Source organism: Amphibalanus amphitrite, unplaced genomic scaffold (assembly GCF_019059575.1).
Source record: "Amphibalanus amphitrite isolate SeventyFive unplaced genomic scaffold, NRLGWU_Aamphi_draft 000187F_arrow, whole genome shotgun sequence".
Taxonomy (NCBI): domain Eukaryota; kingdom Metazoa; phylum Arthropoda; class Thecostraca; order Balanomorpha; family Balanidae; genus Amphibalanus; species Amphibalanus amphitrite.
In genome coordinates, this window is record NW_024881682.1 from 341,054 (window position 1) to 361,545 (window position 20,492).

General features: G+C 52.4%; 1 protein-coding gene across 1 annotated transcript; it reads left to right on the forward strand.

Moving 5' to 3' along the window:
* Positions 1–275: 275 nt before the first annotated feature.
* LOC122384371 (stress response protein NST1-like) lies at positions 276–17,928 on the forward strand. The gene is made up of 14 exons (XM_043371730.1): positions 276–486; positions 9,264–9,343; positions 9,655–9,819; positions 10,222–10,419; positions 11,512–12,511; positions 12,901–13,049; positions 13,631–13,724; positions 13,767–13,944; positions 14,303–14,540; positions 14,768–14,914; positions 15,336–15,498; positions 15,784–15,985; positions 16,355–16,535; positions 16,869–17,928. Exons 1-14 carry the CDS (start codon positions 357–359, stop codon positions 17,028–17,030), a joined length of 3,087 nt encoding a protein of 1,028 aa, XP_043227665.1. The 5' UTR covers positions 276–356; the 3' UTR covers positions 17,031–17,928.
* Positions 17,929–20,492: the final 2,564 nt, after the last annotated feature.

The window sequence follows — 20,492 nt, forward strand, 5'->3', positions numbered from 1 at the left end:
AATTTGCTTTCTTTCGCTTTCCCTATCTTACCATCCCTTCAAAATCTTCATGCTTTGTAAGTAAATTCATTATGATGTTTGAAGGCGGGCTTTAGGAGAAAATGACGTCAAATAAAAATATTAGTTCTTTTATACGATTTAAACGTTCGAGGCAAAGCATTTTCATCTTATCTATCTCCCATTAAAATAAAAGATTCAATATGTCTTGAACATCGCTCTCCGAATTTGTAATAACTTCAAATTTTTGATTTGAGTGCTTGTAAACTGTCATCAGCTGCGCGTGCGCAGTAGCCATCGAGGAGTTCGAGTTTGTAAACAATGATGGCGAGGGAATTTGTGCTGTATATGGCGTCCTAATGGGTGAAGGGGAAGGTGACATGAAAGAAATGGTTGGAGGCTGCTGTGTCTGCTCCGACGAGAGCGGTTGGGACGAAAACCCTCTGGTTTATTGCGACGGCGATGGCTGCAATGTGGCGGTGCATCAAGGTAGGAGACGAAAGTAGCGCACCACTACTTTCATGGCAAGTTTGGTATTTCTTTGTGTTTTTTGTAAGTTAATCGATGCAGTTGACTAACTAATCGTTTTTCTTCAGTATGAACACAGGCTCTTTATTTATATACTCTGTGTTTTAAACATGGTGTCACTCTGTGTTTTAAACATTTAAACACTCGATACCGATTGGGTGAATCTCCGAATGTCCTAGACCTCATATTCACAAATGAGGAGGGTATGGTGAAAAACCTCCAATACCAGCCAGGTTTGGATAGAAGTGACCACCTGATTCTGAGATTCAACCTGGCCTGCTACTCAGACATGTCACTGCCACGTCAACACAAGGTCACTGACTATACCCGCCTGGCGGGGATGCTCGGGGCACATGATTGGAGCCGCCTTATTGAAATGGATCTTGATGAAGCCTACACTGCATTTAAAACCACCATATCCAAAGCTACGGAGAAGTGCTCCAAAACCAAAAAGGCGCGACACAAAAACATCTACTTGAACCGTCAAGCAATGCAATTAAGGAAGAAGAAAAAATCCCTGTGGGATGTATACTCCATCACTCTGGACCCTGTGGATCATGCCAGATTCACCCGATGCCGAAACGAACTGAGAAGCTTGACCCGGAAACTCAGAATAAGCTTTGAGTCCAGCCTGGCTCAGGACCTGAAACAGAATCCAAAAGCGTTTTGGCGGTACGCAAGTTCCAGACTCCGAACAAGGTGCCGAGTCGAGGACCTTCTGGACGACCGTGGAGTGCTCATCTCTACCAACGAAGAAAAGGCTGAGACACTGAGTGCCTTCTACGGGACCATCTTTACCGAGGAAGGAGACGAACCAATGCCGACAATGCGCTACCGCTGGGAAGGACCCACTCTTGAAGATATCGACGTCTACCCGCAGTTAGTGGAGAAGAAACTTGCAGCCCTTCGACCAGGTAGCTCCCCAGGGCCGGACGCCATCCACCCCCGCGTGCTCCGGGACTCATCACACGCTCTGTGTACCCCGCTCAGCATGATCTTTCGAAAATCTCTAGACGCAGGAGAGCTCCCTCCGGACTGGAAATCGGGTGAGGTAGTCCCAATCTTCAAAAAGGGAGATCGCCGAAAGCCAGAGAACTACCGTCCTGTAAGTCTCACTGCAATTCCTGTCAAAATACTGGAGTCAATCATCCGAGACAGTCTTTTGCAACACTTCTGCGGGAACGGTATTCTGCACAGTTCCCAACATGGATTCCTCCCACGAAGGTCGTGTACCACCCAACTCATGGAGGTGATGGAGCACCTGAGCGCCTGTATGGAGGATGGCGACCCGGTTGACGTAGCCTACCTTGACTTTGCCAAGGCGTTCGATTCTGTGCCTCATCATCGACTAATCCACAAGCTCCAAGCGTACGGCATCAAAGGCAAACTTTTGGACTGGATCAGGGCCTTTTTGCTCGATCGCCGACAAAGGGTCGTGATCCAAGGCACAAGATCGAGATGGACGAGTGTCCTCAGCGGGATACCACAGGGCTCAGTCCTCGGGCCAGTTCTCTTCACGATCTTCGTAAACGACATGCCCCTGGAAGTCTCCAGCCACATAAAGCTCTTCGCCGATGACACGAAGATTTACCGCCGGATGATGGTCAATCAGGATGACGTTGGCCTGCAAGCCGACATTGACGCGCTTGGTGAGTGGTCCCGAAAGTGGATGCTTCCTCTCAATGTCGCGAAATGCAAGGTAATGCACATTGGGCACCAAAATCCAAACCTGACCTACACCCTGCACGGTACCCCGATCGAAGAAACCGGCGAGGAAAAGGACCTTGGAATTGTCATCGACAGTGACCTGAACTTTAAGAAACAGGCATCAGTTGCTGTATCAAAAGCTCGTCAAATCCTGGCTGTATTGAGACGCTCTTTTGCAAACATCAACGAGACAACACTACCTCTGCTCTTCAATGCTATGGTCAGGCCGCTGCTGGAATACGGGAACACGATATGGGGACCTTTTAGCATAGGCAACCAGAAGAGACTGGAACGAGTTCAGCGTCGTGCGACAAAAATGGTCCACTCCGTGAGCCACCTGACATATCCTGAACGACTACGTAGCCTCGGAATGCCGTCACTGTACTATCGCCGACGCCGAGGTGATATGATCACCGTGTACCAGCTGCTGCACGGAGGCATGGCGCTGACACCGGAGGAGTTTCTGATACGGAACGAGTCTGACCGGACAAGAGGACACCGCTGGAAACTGGACAAGCCACGAGCTAGGAAGCTTGTGCGCAGAAACGCCTTCAGCACCAGAATAGTCAACGATTGGAACTCACTCCCAGACTCCGTAGTGTCAGCGACATCGGTGAACCAATTCAAGGCGCGGCTGGACAATCACTGGAAGAACAAGATGTACGACATCCCCTTCCCCTAAGAGTCCAGAATGTACATCCTCACGAGCTCGATGAGAGCGGGATCCTCAGGCCAAGTGGCCTTCTTTAACCCGAACACCTTGAAGGTAAGGTAAGGTAAGGTAAGGTGGTGTCAAGCAATGCCGGTAGCGGAAGCGCAAATGTGATGTGCTTGTCGATGGATGGATTCAAGTCCGCAATGCTTGAAGAATGATGGCACTGATCTTATCGAGCATGCTTGACAGTCAAAAGACTGGTTTCTTAGTTAGGTGGGTTGATACTATCCTGTCACCTGGTGACCTGTTTACCACCTAGGAGAGTGACATGACTTGGTGAAGTAGGTACATTGCCTAGTAGTTAGTACCCACCTACAGAATCAGAATGAGCAAGCTTCCATGATCACTGGTTATGGGACTTTTGATGCTAATGCTTAAATCATCAAATAATCAACAGTTTTCATGATGACTAGATATGTAAGACTTATTTTGATGGTGTTTTTGGAAAGTTGAAGCATGACTGTTATGAATAGGTTTTAATTTTAGTACCTACCTATTTTTTTGCATGGTAAAATGTTTTATCATTTGACTGACACTGCTCTGAAGCATGGCAACCCATATTTATGGCACTTAAAATCCATAGATAGATAACCATTGTATGCCAAACTGATTACTTACAGGAATAAAAACCTTTATTATTCCATGTCATGTTTGCTTTATGCTTTGCTTCTTGACTAAATGCATGGTAAATGAGTGAAATCCTAATCCATTTTTTTTTGTGTGCCACAAGTGTTGTTATTATCATTATTTAAAGGGACCCTCCCACCTTAACATTAGATTTGAGTTGAGATAGCCAAAATGGGGTCCCTGGCTCACAATTACCGGTTTCGGCACTCACAACATCGAGAAATGCCTTGAATCGGAAATATTGAATTTCAAAATTGCAGCATTTTGATTCAGAGGGGCTAATGCTTAGGAATACCCCTCTGAATGTGTGACGTCAGCGCAGATATCTAACGATTTTTTAATGTTTGACTAAAACGTTTTGTAGCACGCGGTGGTATATGCTATTTGCGCGCAACATCTGCCGCAAACGCCGCACTTCTAAAATAAAGTCGCTAGAAACAACGGAGATCCCAAAAAAGTAAACAAAAGTAAAAGTCTAATATCTTGAAAACCGGCGAGTATTTTTCGGTGAAATTTGGTAGATATTCGTTTTCGCTCTTTCTGAACCGAGCGACATCACTTTCATGCCAATTCATAAACTTTTTTGAAGGTGGGAGGGTCCCTTTAAAGATGGTATTTTGTTTATGTGCCTAAAAATCTTAAAAGATTTGCATATTTTGTTAGAAATGCATGCTGAATTTGACTTAATAGGTGCAAGCTATATTCCTAGAGTTTTTCCTATCCCTTATAATAAAGCTAGCTCAAGCTCCCTCATCATTATTGGAGGCAGAGGGTTAAGTGTCTATGTTCATTACTTAGCTAAAAAAAGTTTTATTAGTTATTTAAAATTAAAAATCAATAACTATGATGACAAATTAAATAGGTGATTTCTCAAGGAAATTTGATTAGAAAATACCTACTAAAATAATTCAGCAATTGAAAACACATATTTATGCATCTATCACACACAGTCCACATGACTACTTTGTAAGCCCTCTTCTTGGTACTATTTTTTCTATTTCTTGTTTCTATTACTCATTCAACTTGTTTACCTATTGTCTGCTATGACACTCACAAAGTAGAATCTATAGATTGCTTTGGTGTCATGAGTGATGAATTTCAAACTTGGGCTACCTATGTGGGGAAATGTTATTTTTGGAGATATGAAGGGATAGTGCATTAGGCTATGTGTTTAAAACCTAGAAACAAAGCTCTGAAGTATAGATTAAATAAACCATTAAAACAAAAATAGAGGACTTACCATGTCTGTTTTCACACTGTTAAAGATAAAGTAGTTTGATATTCAATGCAGTGCATGGTGTCATGTTTTTGATGGAAAATGCATTAATTGTTTTGTTCCACTCATGACTGCCAACAACAGAAAATTTACACCCTAAGCTGTTGCTGACAGCTTAAATTATAATATAGTTATAATATACAGTTATACTAGTTATAATAGTAAATAGTTAATAGTTAGTTAGTTATACTTGTAATAGTTCTAATAGCCAGATTAATAGACTGCTTGCTTATTGAAGTATAATGTTAGGAAGCATGCTGTTACTTTTGTGTAGTGAACTTTGTAAAAAGTGTAACCCTGTTAGTATTTTAATCTTATCTGACCTGGTCATAAGCTATTGCACAGACTTCTCTATATATGGACTGTGCGCTGATCCGAGGAAATCAGCATTGGAGGCCCAAAAATAAGTGCACTTTTATCCATCTTTTTACAATGAAAAGGGTGTCAGAATATTTACAAATTTGGGTATAGGATAGCCCATACTTTTATCTACCTGTCGGATTACATTTTTTTGTTGAATTCAAAATAAATAAGAAATAAATGTATATAAATGAGAACATGTTTTCTCGTTCAGTTAGCCATTTGTTCACGCTGGAGGTATATACTTCACAAATGCAGCCGTACTTTGCGCGCATTTTCTTGCTTTTGAATGTTGGTTGCATTGTTGGTTGTCGTTGCTAATTTGTCGGAACTAGTCATTTACGTTGGTTTTGAAAAGGGTTTTGAGAAATAACGATACATTATATAGGGCCACAACAAGCAGTAAAAATAAGTAAGAAATAGCTCGAAAGAATGGTCAAAAAAGGAAAGAATATTATCGATCACTACCTCATCACGACCGGATCAGAAAACGTGTGGTGCGAAGATGTCATTCCGGGTATCAAGCCAGAGTCAGGGCAAGAAAAATGTGAAACGAAACATAATTTCCAGCAAAAAGGCAACTTTTTAGCCTCCCGTATAACTAAAAGGAAAAAATGTTCACAGACGAAACCATCAATCGAGATAAGCGATAACGCTGAGGACAATCAGATTTGCAAGTTTACTTTTGCAAACACTGACTCCTGTGAGACTCACACAGCAAGAAGAAAAACAGGCGCTATCGACGGCGCCAGTCTCAGCATACTTCCTATAATGCCTAGTGCCTTATTTTATTCTGGAGAAAAAAAGACTCACTGAAAGGAGCTACAAAGACTTAACTTGACCAGCAGTTAATGTAAAAAGAACAACTCGCCATCGCAGTTCGAAGCTACGCCGCGCTAAATAATGCCATACCCATGGCAGTGCCACTACATCCAAAAGAAGTAAGCTTATTCAATCAAACAATGAAGTTTATCCAGTGTGTCGGATGGGGATGTAGTTCATTATGGTCTGGATCAAATCATCTCGGAAGAATGCTCGATGAAATGATGGAATTCGTACCCTTCGCATCAATGTTAAACGATGAAGGTTGCCGCTCTTAAATGTTACCGCAAAACTTGCATCGGGATCGGGAAGCTCAAGAATACGCCAGTCTGCGAAGAACGGACGGAAAAATAGCGGTGGAGCAGAAACAAGATGCATAGGACTGATTGGAGTATAAGTAGCTGGGACAAACATCTGTGCCGGTGGTGGCCTGTTATTACAGGAACTTCTACTTTGGATATCTCAGGAAACTGGCAGGTCACCATTTCTAGGCCAGCTGTGGACATTTTTGATGGAGAAGCCAAGAAATGTGCCAAGGGCGAAGAGCATACTGTAACTAACGAGCTACAGAATATGACGGAGGCGCCGGGGGCACTAATCGTTTGGCCGAACGGGGAAGAGCACTCGATCCGCGCCCCGGCAGGTTACCTGTGCTCCAGCTTCCGAGCTGAGATGGTCGCCCTCCGAGCTGCTCTCTCCTAGCTGCTGGAGAACCCGCCGCACGCCGAAGACACCATCGTAGCCTGCACCGACTCGCAGTCCGCCCTCGCCGCCATCCGAGGTGGCTGGGCCGCCCAGCACTCCTCGCTCGGAGTGGACATCTGGAGAGCCCCCTGGGGACTGACAGCTGGAGGCCTGTTGGTCTACCTACAGTGGGTGCCCTCACAATGCAGGTTTGAGGGCAACGAGAGGTCCGACACCATCGCCAAGAAGGCAAACATACTCGACTAAAAACAAATCCTTATAGACGTCCAGAAGGCCCACTGGGCCGCCGCCAGAGTGGCGAGGGCTCGCACCGTCGGGGCCTGGCCAGCCGGCTGGTTCCACCAGCTGACGGGGATCGACTCCCGCCTACCGTTGCCGGCGGCGACCGGCCAGCGGCGGTGGACATCTGCACCAGCTCCGCGCCGGCCACTGGACAAGCTCCTCCCAATGGCGCCACAGAGTCGGGTTGGCGCCCTCCTGGCTGTCGGGGTGCAACCAGTGCGACGACCGACAATGCAGAGCCGCACTCTACCCGTCTGCTGAGAGGAGGCGGACAGCCAAAGCATGTCCTCCTGCGGTGCCCGGCTCTGATGGGCACCCGACATCGCCTGATGGCGACCATCAACCCCAACATGGAGGAGGTGCGGAGCGGCAGCATCGTGGTGGCCCTGGGGGCCGCCCACAGGTCCCTTCAGAGCTGCTCGGCTACGTCTCCATGGGACGAAGGGACACAATAAAAGCAACAATAGCTACAGCATGACAACGTGATGGGAACGACCGTCACAAGAGCTATCGCCTTATCATTCAGCACCGAGTGGAAAAGAGCAGACGGAGGGATACGTTGCAATTGGTGATGCGCATGTGCGAATGTGTGAAAGTGCGACTATGTGTAGATGCGTGGTGCGAAAAAGTGGGTAGCAGAGAAGAACAGTGAAGACACCGTTGCAGCAGACACACATTTTCCCGTAAAGTCCCCCATCGGCATTACCGCCAACCTTTACCACCAGCGCGGTCGGTGCACTGTCGCGCGAGTTTGTAGCCAGCCATGTCAGAGATGTGAACAATCCAGCACACGGGGGAAGAAGAAAGGGATGATAGCCGCCCTTTCTCGCTGGATCCCGCGGTGAAAATGGACTAACGCCATTTTCAAGCCCACTGGTGCAATGTGAGATGAACTTGACATGAGGACATCAATGGGTGTCGATGAACGTGAAATGATGTTCCAATACAGATTCATATCGACCAGAAGCCTTTCTTATTCTGAGCTACGAGCAATAGATAGTACAAAAACAAAATATATTACATAAAATTCAGCCTGTCGACAGGAAACAATAAAAGGGTATTGTCCTACAACATATGGGTTCATATTACGGCTTCAGAAATTTGGGCCTCCAATGCTGATTTCCCAAATCAGCGCACAGTCCATATATAGAGAAGTCTGTGGCTATTGTCATTTAAAGCAGGGCTGCGGAGTCGGAGTCGGAGTCGGAGTCGGAGTCGGTCGGAGTCGACAGTTGTGACCGGAGTCGGAGTCGGAGTCGGAGTCGATTTTAGAAACCCGAGCCGGAGTCGGAGTTGGAGTCACCGAAAATCTGTCGACTCCGTAGCCCTGCTAGGTCTGCGGAGTCGGAGTCGGGAGTTGGAGTCGGTCGGAGTCGACAATTCTGCCCGGAGTCGGAGTCGGAGTCGGAGCTGGTTTTTGAAAGCCGGAGTCGGAGTCGGAGTCGGAGTCGCCGAAAATTCATCGACTCCGCAGCCCTGATTTAAAGTGTTAAGTAACTGACAATTTTGTAGACCATTTACTTCAGCTATGATTCTTACCTTAGAATAAGAAACTGTTTTACTTTGCTTCCACAATCTCTTTACACATCACAGGTATTTTGCTTCTGCCAGGAAACATCGTTATACATTGAAGCATACCTAGGCACAGCAATGGATTTCCTGGTACCGCGGAGCCCGAAGAATAAAAGCCAATGTGTAGTTAGTCTGGTTTTGGCCGTAGCTCCTCAAGCCCCGATGGATACGAGGCTCTTTGCCTTTCCGTGTTGCAAGCTCCTTAGTTACACAATTCAGCTGCTAACTATTCAAACCAGCCTAGTCCAGAATTATCGTTAAATATATGCATATAGATAAAAGAAAAAAGGCGTTTAAGAATCGGTCAATTTCGAAATCGTTTAGCCAGAGGCCAAAAATAAGCTTCGTGTGACTATCAACTTTGCCTCTCCACTGGGGAGAGCGGCGAAAACAACCGCGGCGCTGGGCGGGTATCGAAAGGCTAAACTCTGGACGGGGTTAACCCTCCCGGAGAATAAGACGCCGAGACCAGAAAGAGGCCTCAATTCCAACGCTGCCTAGGCGTCTTCTTCTATCCCTGTCACATAGTTCTATTGTCAATGTTTCAACCGGCCATTGTATGTCACATCACTGCTGTGTTATCCAGGTTCTTCCTACTCGCTACCATCACGTCCCGTGTTGCAGCGTGTTCGCCTGTCTCCACAGTCCACTGACGTACGTTCCCTGTTGCAGCGTGTTACGGAATCGTGTCGGTACCACCGGGACCGTGGTTCTGCCGCAAGTGCGAGTCCCAGGAGCGGGCGGCGCGTGTGGTGAGTGACGGCCGGCGCGACCGAGCGGGCGGTGGTACCCTGGCCGGTCAGCCTCTGCGTGCTGGGGTTTCTCCTGGTTATTTTTCTTTTCTACCCGTCGAAATTCGCTGCATTGTCGACACGGGTACGGCTCCGGTGCATTATTATTTCAGTAACCTTTGTTCGGTTAGATATCCACCAACCTTTGAGTGAAATCCATCTTGTTTACGGTAATCATTACCACTTTATTTGACCTCTTTGAGTGACCTCACTGACCCCACTTTCTCAGACATGTGACCCGACGACTGACCTGAATGACCTCCCTCCGTCAGCGCTGCGAGCTGTGCCCGAGCAAGGGCGGCGCCCTGAAGCGGACCGACACCAGCGGCTGGGCGCACGTGGTGTGTGCGCTGTACATCCCCGAGGTGCGGTTCGGAGATGTGGCCACCATGGAGCCCATCCTGGTCTCCATCGTGCCGCCCGACAGATTCAGCAAGGTGAGGAGCGCGCGGGGCGAATTTAGGGAGTGGTTAGTGTGGTGGAGTCTGGTGGATGACCAATCTGACGAGCTCAGCGTGCATGTCTTTCTTATTCTAGCGACAGAAACTTTGTTTTAACTTTTATTACCTTGTGCGCTTTTTGCTTGCGATTTTAATTTGCCACCTCAGTCACTTCGCTGTCAATTGCTGCTGCTTTCGAATGTTTGGATGTCGCATCCCAAATACAAACACTGTTCATACATTAGCAGATTGGTTGATCTGCTGTTCCAAGCCTAACTGGGCACTAAAACTCTACTCTTCACTGTTCCTTACATACACCATCCAATCTCCCTGTCATTTATCGTCTGTGTGTGTATGATGTGTCTGACCAGTATGTGATCCGTCCCCTCTCGCCCACAGTCGTGCTACCTGTGCGAGCTGAACGGACGGGCGAGCAAGGCGCAGATGGGAGCCTGTATGAGCTGTAACAAACCCGGCTGCAGGATGAACTTCCACGTGACGTGCGCTCAGGGCCACGGCCTGCTCTGTGAAGAGCAGGTGCAGAGCATGAACAACGTCACGTACTGCGGGTACTGCCAACACCATTACGCCAAGCTGGTGAGTCTGGGGAGTTATAGGGAGTGGTATTGTAGGTATGTGGGCATCACTCCAGAACAGTGCTGGAAATGAGGCCGCTTTCTGGTCCCGGCGTTTTATTCTCCGGGTGAGTTAGCCCCGTCTAGCGCTTAGCCTTTCGGGACCCTCTCAGAGCCGCGGTTGTTTTTGCCGCCTGGCCCATTCGAGATGCAAAGTTGATAGTCGCACGAAGTTTATTTGGGGCCTCTGAATATACGACTTCGAAATTAATTGATTCTACAAAACCTTTTTCTTTCATCTATATGCATACATTTAACAGTAACTCCAGACTAGACTGGTTTGGCTGGCCCTAAATAAGCTTCGTGTGACTTTTAACTTTGCATCTCGACTGGAGCGAGCGGCGAAAACAACCGCGACCCTGAGTGGGTCCCGAAAGGCTAAACGCTGGACGGGATTAACCCGCGAGGAGAATAAAACGCCGGGACCAGAAAGCGGCCTCATTTCCAGCACTGCTCCAGAAATATTGTTTATTTTTATTGCCATTTGTCGCTGTAGTTTAACCTTTAGGTATTTTAAAGGGACCCTCCCACCTTAACATTAGATTTGAGTTGAGATAGCCAAAATGGGGTCCCTGGCTCACAATTACCGGTTTAGGCACTCACAACATCGAGAAATGCCTTAAATCGGAAACATTGAATTTCAAAATTGCAGCATTTTGATTCAGAGGGGCTAATGCTTAGGAATACCCCTCTGAATGTGTGACGTCAGCGCAGATATCTAACGATTTTTAAATGTTTGACTAAAACGTTTTGTAGCACGCGGTGGTATATGCTATTTGCGCGCAACATCTGCCGCAAACGCCGCACTTCAAAAATAAAGTCGCTAGAAACAGCGGAGATCCCAAAAAAGTAAACAAAAGTAAAAGTCTAATATCTTGAAAACCGGTGAATATTTTTCGGTGAAATTTGGTAGATATTCGTTTTCGCTCTTTCTGAACCGAGCGACATCACTTTCATGCCAATTCATAAACTTTTTTGAAGGTGGGAGGGTCCCTTATTACACGCCACGTTTTCTTTCTGCAAGTCTGACACGACTTCGTCTCGGCGTCCACAGAAGCGCGGTCACAACGTGAAGCCTATACCTGCCTTCAAGTCCAGCCACGACGTGACCTCCTCAGAGCCATCTTCAGGCAAGTCTGCTCCGCTGCCACTGCCGCCCTCCGACCCGGCGCGCACCGAACGACGTAAGCGGCCCAAGGCGTCCCGCTCGCCGCGGGCGTCGGCCACCGCGCTGCCCGCGCCGCCGTCCGCCCTCAACGAGAGCTCCTGCTCGAGTCTGGCCAGTGACGCTCCGGTGGCCGAGGAGCGGCGAGAGAGGAGCGAGAGGACAGAGCGCACCGAGAGGGGCGACCGGTCAGAGCGCTCGGAGAAGGCAGAGAAGAAGGAGGAGCGCATCGAGAGGACAGAGCGGACGGAGAAGGCGGAACGGGGCGAGAGGACGGAGCGTTCTGAGAAGGCAGAGCGAACCGATCGGTCAGAACGTTCGGATAAGGTGGAACGAGCTGACAGAACGGAGAGAGCCGAGAAGACTGAGCGATCCGACAGATCGGAAAGAACCGAGAAAACGGATCGTGGAGATAGAATAGAAAGACAAGACCGGGCGGAACGACAGGAGCGGCAGGAGAGGCATGAGCGGCAGGACCGACAGGAACGGCAGGAGCGGCAGGACCGACAGGAGCGGCAGGAGCGGCAGGACCGACCAGAGAGGCAGGAGCGGCAGGAGCGGCAGGACCGACCAGAGAGGCAGGAGCGGCAGGACCGGGTAGAGAGACAGGAACGGCAGGACCGGGTAGAGAGACAGGAACGGCAGGAGCGGCAAGACAGGTCAGAAAGGCAAGACCGACAAGACAGACCAGACAGGCCAGAGAGGCAGGAACGGCAGGACCGCCCTGACCGGCCTGAGAGGTCAGACCGGGAGCGAACGGAGCGCCCTCCACCGGCCGCGTTGCCGGCAGAGACGGGCGACCGGACACCTCCCGAGTCCTCAGCCGACACCAAGTTCACCACGGCCAACTTCACGGAGACGGTGGTGACGCCGAGTGGCTCGGTGTTCGGTGCGCCGCCGGCCCGCTCCTCCGCCGGCGGAGAGCCGGCCGGCGCCGCCAGCGGACCGGGCACCGAGAGCGAGTCGACACTGTCCACCGCCTCCGACATCGACTTCAAGGTAACGTACTGACTGAGGGCAAAAAGAGTCATCGTGGTAGGATTTGCAATGGTGGTTAGGAGTCTTAAAACCTTGGAATTCTTATGTATTTGTTTGGGATTTGTGTCACTGCCCGACTTATATTTCTTTGCATGTGCTCTTGATATGCATTCTTACGTTGTACGTGTCTCTTGAGTCTTGGTATCAGGTAGAAGCAATTCTTAGACGTTATTGAGTAAATAATATGGAGAAGTGAGACGTTTTCCGACGGCTGTATCCGTTTGTTTACGTCGCCGCCAGTCAGTGACCGTTCCTGTCGTCCGCAGGAGGCGGCCCTGGTGATCAAACAGGAGCCGCGCGACTCAGAGCCAGTACCGACCGTCAGCCAGTCCGTGCCGTCCCCGGCCCCGTGCCCGGCCCCGGCCCCGGCGCCCGTGCCCTCTCCGGCGGTCCCGCCGCCGGCTCCCACCCCTCCGACGGCTCAGCCGCCCCCGCCGCTGTCCGCACCCGCGCTGCCGCCGCCGCCGCAGCCGCCCAGCGTCATACAGACGGTCCCGGCGCCACCCGTCAGCCTCTCAGCGCCGCCGGCTCAGCACTATCAGCACCAGCACCAGCAGCCGACGCAGCAGCAGCAGCTCACTCAGCAGCAGCAGCTGGCCCAGCCGGTGACGGTGTCCCTGCCGGTGGTCTCACTCAATCAGGTCAGTACGCGCTACGATGTTCTAGGACGCATTAGCGGAGTTTCAGTGCCGGTATACACCATTTTTTTCGTTTCTGTTCAATCATTCATATTTGATTTAGTGGAATAATGTTTGGGTTATGCTTGCATTACTGAAGCTTTGCCATTGACGATCATATAACAGACGCCATTGCTTTCCCAAATTTTTGCATGCTTCTTCCCTTCAGCGGACGAAATAGCCAACACTTCCTAATTCCATTGAGCCTGCCATTACTTCCCAACTGTACCTTCCTCCGTCCGCATTCAAACCTGAATTCCTCACGGCTGACCCTTCTCCCCTTCCCGCCACAGATGAGTCCCCAGCAGATGGCCAAGACCAAGCGCGCGCTCTCCACCGCCGCTGCCGACAAGGAGCCTCGCAAACGGAAACCGCCGGGCCGGCCGCGCAAGCACGCTCCGCCACCGGCGCCGCTGTCCCCGGGCTCAGCGGCGCCGCCGCCGGAGCGCGAGGCAGCCACCCCGGACTCGGTGGGTGCACGGGAGGCGGCGCTGGGCCGCGCAGAGGTGTCCCCGGGCGCTGCGCCGCCGCTGCCGCCGCCGCCCCCGCCGGCGCGCGGCCGGACCAGTGGAGAGTTCAGCGCCCCGGTGTCTGTCAACGGAAGGAGGTGAGTGTGAGACACGGTGATGGGTTGTCGACGATAACGTGTGTCTTGCTAGTGTGAGATGTTCGTAAGCTGTGAGATGTTGGAAACGTAATAGCGTTTTTCCTTGGTAAGCTTGTGATGACAGCTACTGAGGCTGCTAACGACATTCTTGTTTGTTAATTGGGGCTTTAGGGCGCGCCGACTACCAAGGACAACATTCTGGCTACATTTGAGTTCTTTCGTGTGTGACTCAATATGCAGCTTTGTAGTCGCGTTCTATTTACAGCAGCCATATTGATCGTGCACCTAAGAGCGTCAATGCTTTTTCCTTATACAGTCCCGTATCGCTGCTTGCTTAACCTTTTTCTTCCCCCTGCAGAAACAGCGGCGGCAGCGGGCTGCCGGCTCGTACCAACGGTCTGCCGGCCGCCGCCCACATGCTCGGTAACCAGCTGAACCCGGCCTCGCTGATGGCGCCCAAGCTGTCTGACTCGCTGGCAGCTGAGCTGGCCGAGCAGGCCGGCTACCTGGAGCCGCCCGGCCGGCTGGTGGGACCGCCGCTGCCCGGACGGCCGGCGGCCGCCAGCGCCGGGGCGGCACCGCTCCCCAGCAGACCGGTGGGTAACACTGACACTACACTCGTGTGGGACAAATAATCGTGGCTTACAGCTGATGTTATTGTAAGAAAAATCTGGCTACGTTCTTTACGTCACAGCTTCAGATACTTTATTTCCATGTCGCGCACAATTGTCTGTGATATTTAGAAGTAGCGCTGATGTGCTGCCCATCACCTCTCGGTCGCCCTCCCCACCGACACTCGGCCGTGTGTGTCCGTCGCCGACAGGGTGCGCCGCCGTTCCCTCAGTCGCTGAGTGAGCTGCTGGAGCGCCAGTGGGAGCAGGGCAGCCACTTCCTCATGGAGCAGTCGCAGCACTTTGACGTGGCCGCTCTGCTCAGCTGCCTGTACCAGCTGCGGCAGGAAAATGAACAGGTGAGGTCGATAACTTCGGTATCAGGGGAACGAACAGGTGGTGTCGATAACTTTGCTGTTAGAGGAACGAGTAAGAAACGGTCGATGACTTAATTGGTATTAGGGGAACGAACAGGTTATTTCAATAACTGGGGAACAACAGGTGGGTCAGGCGGAGACAAGAATAAACGTCTGTTGGGTCATATGAAGGCATTATGAACAGAGTTTTGCATGCCTTAACTTCAATCGTCTTCTCGTTCTCGTATCGTCTGAGTCAAGTCCTTGAATAACATTGTTTCCAATAACCGATATAATGCGTCATATTTGGTCGGTACTTAAGACTAGGGGCATACCACGTCAGCCACTTCCAACACGGCCTTCCACGACTGCATGTGCTCTGCCCGTTACTGACCGCCTGCGTCCATGCCCGTCCCTCCGTCAGCTGGAAGAGCACATGAGTGAGCTGTCGCAGCGTCGCGACCACCTACTGGCGGTGAACGCGCGTCTGTCTCAGCCGCTGGAGTCGGCGCCGCCGCTACCGACGGCCGCCCGACCTCCCTCCTCCGTGGCTGCCGCCGCCGTCGCGCGGGCTCACTACGGTTCAGGTGAGATGGTGTGACGCGACTGATGACTGGGGACTCAGCAGAATGGTTGTAGGTGGCTCACAAGACCATCATGTTGCCGGCCTCCAGTGCTGGTCTGTTTTGCAACGGTTTCAGTGATTTGATTATGGTTCTAAAATAAGAAATGCTTGCTTATTATTATAATCGTTAGTGAGATGAAGCACACGCTACCGTCTACTCGTATAGATGTGTTCCTCTGCTCCGATTTCTCTTTTCGATGTGTTAGCTCGACTTTACCTTATCTAACTGCGCCTACTCCGCCGGCAGTCGGTCCGCTGGGCCACCACTCTGGCTCGCCGCGGCCGCCGCTGGAGAACGGCGTCGGTGACGGCGGCGGCCGGCCGGCGCCGCCGTCTCCTCTCCAGCTGCACTCGCCGCTGGGCGGCGGCGGCCGGCCACCCGTGGGCCGCCAGCCGCCGCCGGCCAGCCCGCTCGGCTCCAGCCGCCGGTCGCCCACCGTCCGCTCCGCGTGAGTGAGGGGAGACGCCGACCGTGAGGGAGAAGTCTCTCCGGGCGGGAGGCAGGGAGGGTGGGGGATGAATGCTGAACGGTATTTGATGATTGAACTGCAGTGAAGTTTATCTGTTTTCCTGTGGAATTCTGTCTCTTTGATTCGTGGAGAAAAGCGGCACTGCCAGCGAGACCATTCTAAATTCTTACATGCATGCAATTTGTGCGACACTCCGCTACTTTTAATGACTTGCAAGCTACAGCGTCACAGCAAAAATCTTTGTCTCGGTGTCGTTAATGGTCCTCAAATTCTCACGATCGTAGCTCAACCATTCCCGATCCCACTGTGCCCATCAGATCCACTTAACCCCTCTTCTCCCCCTGGCAGTGTGTCGGCGCCCTACCCTCTGCCGGGCGCCTGCTCGGCCTCGGCCAGCTCTGCCTCGCTGCAGGGCCTGTCGGGCCTCTCCGGACCGCTGCAGGTGAACACAGCTCTGGCCGGCCGGCCGCCGCTGGCTCACCAGACGGCGGCGGCGGCGGCGGCCGACCGCGACCATCGGCTCATGGAGGTAAGGGAATGGGCGATGGAGGTCAGGGTTAGGGTGCTGGGAGGTTAGGGCGGCTGCGCGGGGGTGACAGTGAGTGAGGTGCAGGGAGGATAAGGTTCGCAGTTGCAAATGTAGTTTCACTGGTAGGACTTGCTGGAAGCTGTGGGTTCGTTGTAAGGAACTTTGAAGGTTCGGTACTTCGATACGCTTCTCTTTCTACGAACACTATTCCACCGCCAAAGCTCGCTTGCGATCCTAGCGTCATCAGGGTGCTGTTTGGAGTGTTCACGGTCGATTGTCCCTCGCTCCGTTCCCTCTGACCGTGTTTGTGACTTTGTCCGTGTGTTCCTGCAGTCGCTGCGCGTGTCGGCGGCCACCGGCGGCGGCGGCTACCCGCAGTACCAGCTGGTGTCCCCGCCGGGCGCCGGGCCGGCCGGGCCGCCGCTCCATCACGTGGTACACATGCCACCGCCGGCCGGACGCGCGCCACGCGGCGCCAGCGCCGACAAGAGATGACACAAGGCGGCGCCCAAGTTTCGATGGTTCTACGAGTAGGCAGCGCCGCGGGCGGTAGGCGCGACGGCTGAAGTTTCGGCCGCCGCCGTCGGGCGGCGCTGCTGTCGGATGTCCGGCCACTCTCGGCTGGTATGTACAAATAATCAACGGCGGTGTTTTTGTCTTTGTGTCTGACGGCGTCCTTTATACGCCGGGCTGCCTGTGTGTAACAGCGCGGGTGCGTTTCGTGACTGGTGCGGCCGATTCTTGCCTCTGTATGCCAGTTGGTACGCGAGTGTGTGCGCGCGCGACTTCTGTGTATGTGTGTGCGCCGGTGCTGTCCGGTGTGAGGCTGAGTGTCCAATCAGTACAAATATTTTGTGATGGCCGCCAGACGGCCGTCCTTTTGGCCAGATCTACTCAGTTTTGGGCCGCTGCCGCCGGCCGACCAATCAGCTCCGCCGACCGCCGGCCGGCCACCAATGGGCGTCCGCGTGACCCGGCGGTGCTCCAATCAGCGGCGGCGGCGGGCGGCAGTCCTCCAATCATGTCAGCGGGGTGCCGTCTGGCTCACACAGAGGCTCTGAGAGTGACCGAGGGCCAGTGCGCGGCCAGCTCGGCTCATAAGATGGCGTGGATGGAATGGGAGGGCGCGAGACAATGTTCAAATCATGGACGCTGCCGAGCGTCAATTGTGGTCGATCTCTCACCAGCTTGCGTGCGCGTTTTGTTGCGGGCCCGCGCCGGAGGGCCGGCCGCTGAGTGCGGGCGGACGGACGGACGGGCGGGCCGCGCTCTCCGGGCCGAATTCACACGTGATCTTCCTGTGTTGCTTCCAATGATGGGCAGCACGGGCCGGCCAGCCGGGCCGCCTTTGATACCCTCGCTCTTTGTTTTAATAAATAGCCCTTGCGGTGTGTTACGCCCGCGCTGCGCTTTGCACTGGGGGCATCTCTCGACTTGGGATGCACAGTGAATGGCTGTGATTACTAGCGGAGGATGGTGAGACTCAAAGGGTGAGACATATTTTGAGATACGAATGATAATCATCATGCAAGTGGTGGTGTGATGTCAACGTTACAGAACCCTTGGATGGTACCGACTACCGACTTATGAGCTGATTATTAGACTGCACCAATGCTACCTGAAATAATCGCGGAATTGTTCGAACGATAGCGTTTGCCCCATTGTTAATGAAACTGCAGACTCCAAATCCCACGTAATGGCGGTCGCTAACCAAGCATTCAAGCCATCCCGAAAACAGCCAACAGGAGAGGGTAGGTGGCTGACGTGACAATGATACTATAGCATATTCGACTGCTTGTGTCTAGCGAGTAGCGCTAAATCCTCTAATGTTCCGGTGTAGCGACGAGTGTTTGGAGAACCCAAGCAGCGGTCTGGTTTATAAGATGCGAGAGGTCTCGCTGAGCTCTACATTTGCTTGGGTGGGCCTACTCATCAATGTGCCTAATGTCGTCATGCCTCCATCAAACTCCCACGGAACTCATCGAACGATTCTGATCAAGCCTCAGTAAGCGGTGGCCCATATGAATTATGAATCTTATTACGATGCACGGCATATGATTACCACATCAAGGAAATGCGGGGATACTTTGAGCCGATTTGCAGTGACTGTGCTCATGTCTGCCACCTCCGCTACCTGTACGGTGTGTCTAAAAAGTATGTCCCCTGGTTTGGCTCTCCCACCGTAGGCGAATCGGTAACTTGGCGGAATCCGCCACCGAGGTAGGGAGGGTCAGAGAGGGGGAGGGAGGGGAAGGAGGGGCGACCGCTCGGCACCAGGCGATGCCTGGCTGACCCGGCGCTCCCTCCCTGACCTCCGTCCTGCCCTCAGGCGAGGACCGATTTCCTCGGCCCGCAGCTGCCGAGCGGTGAAGCCGAGCTCGCGGGGCGCGACTACACTGGCCCAATCTTATAAAGGGAGTGCTATTCTTTTCACGGCATTAGGTAATCTTTACAGTGATAACCAGCACTCAGCAGTGGATGTGTAAACATACAGTCCAAAACAAACGGAAGCATCAAGCACACAATTGCTTCATAATATGCTCTCCCATTCGAATAGTCACCGACTTCTATGGAGGGTGTGATTTCTTAGGGCGTAAAATTCGCGCTGCTGCAAACGAAGACACTACCGAACTTTATGAAATCGGGCCAGGGACCGCGGATTCCGGGGGGCAGGGTGTGCAATTGCACACCCTGAAAATCCTGAGGGTGTGCAAACACCTATTTTTGCACACCCACAGTTCGTTGTGGGGGCCCATGCGGCCCTGGCGCTTGAGTGTCCCAAGCCGATTCTCGAGGGCCCCAGCGCGAGCCTGATGGTCCCGCACCGGTGCCTGAAGGCGTGAACAGGTTCTAGTGTTATCTCAGGGGTTATCTCAGAACCCCACCCACGCCATTTTTTAGCGCTCCCACCGGCTCTTGAGGGCCCAGGCCGATGCCCGAGGGCCCCAAGTCGATGTCTAAAGGTCCCACGCCGGTGTCTGAGTACCTACATGGCTAGCTCAGGGATCCACGCCAGTTTCTGAGGGCCCTAACCGGCTCTTGAGGGCCCCTGCCCCCTGCCCTCCTTAACCCCCTCTTGGGGCCGATGCCTAAGGGCCCCGCATCAGCACCTGAAAGCCCACAGAGTGATCTCAGGGCCCCATACCAGTTTCTGAAGGCCCTCACCGGCTCTTGAGGGGCCCCAGACCGATATCCAAGGACCTCTGGCCAATGCCCGGGGGCGCAGGCCGATGCCCGAGGGCCCCAAGCCGTTACCCGAGGGCCTTACACAGCTATCTCAGGGTATAATGCCACTTTCCGAGGGCCCTAACCGGCTCTTGAGGGCCCCAGGCCGATTCCTGAGATCCCCAGGCTGATGTGAGAGGGCCGACCGACTGAGGCGGCCCCTACGTCAGTTTCTAAGGGCGTCCACGACCGCCGTCTGGTCAAAGCTGATCTCTGAGGGCCCTACGCAGGTTTTTAAGTACACTCAGCCCTTGTTTAGGATATCACACCGGCCTCTGAGATCGGATGGCTTATGCATGCCGCAGAGGAGCCCTTACCGGCTCCTGAGGGCTCCGTGCTGATAGTTGAGGGCCCCATGCCAATACTCGAGAGTCCCATTCAGTAATCTCAGCGCCCTACACCAGTTTGAGGAACGCCGTTCGGCCAAGGCCGACCTCCGAGGAAAAGCCCTTTGCAAGCCTCGGAGTGCCCTCACTTTCTTTTTTAGGATCTCACATCAACCTCTAAAGTCGCAGGGCTAAAGGATGCTTCTGATAACCCTCACTAGCTCGGACCCAAATCGATGCATGACCCGACAGAAGTGCCTGAGTAGCCCACACAGTAATCTCAGGGCTCACACCAGTTTCTGAGGGCCTACACGAACGCTTTTTGGCCAAGGTCGATGTCTCGGGGCCCTATTCAGGCATCGAGGCTACTCGGGCGCCAAGAGACGGTGGGGGACCACTAGTCATA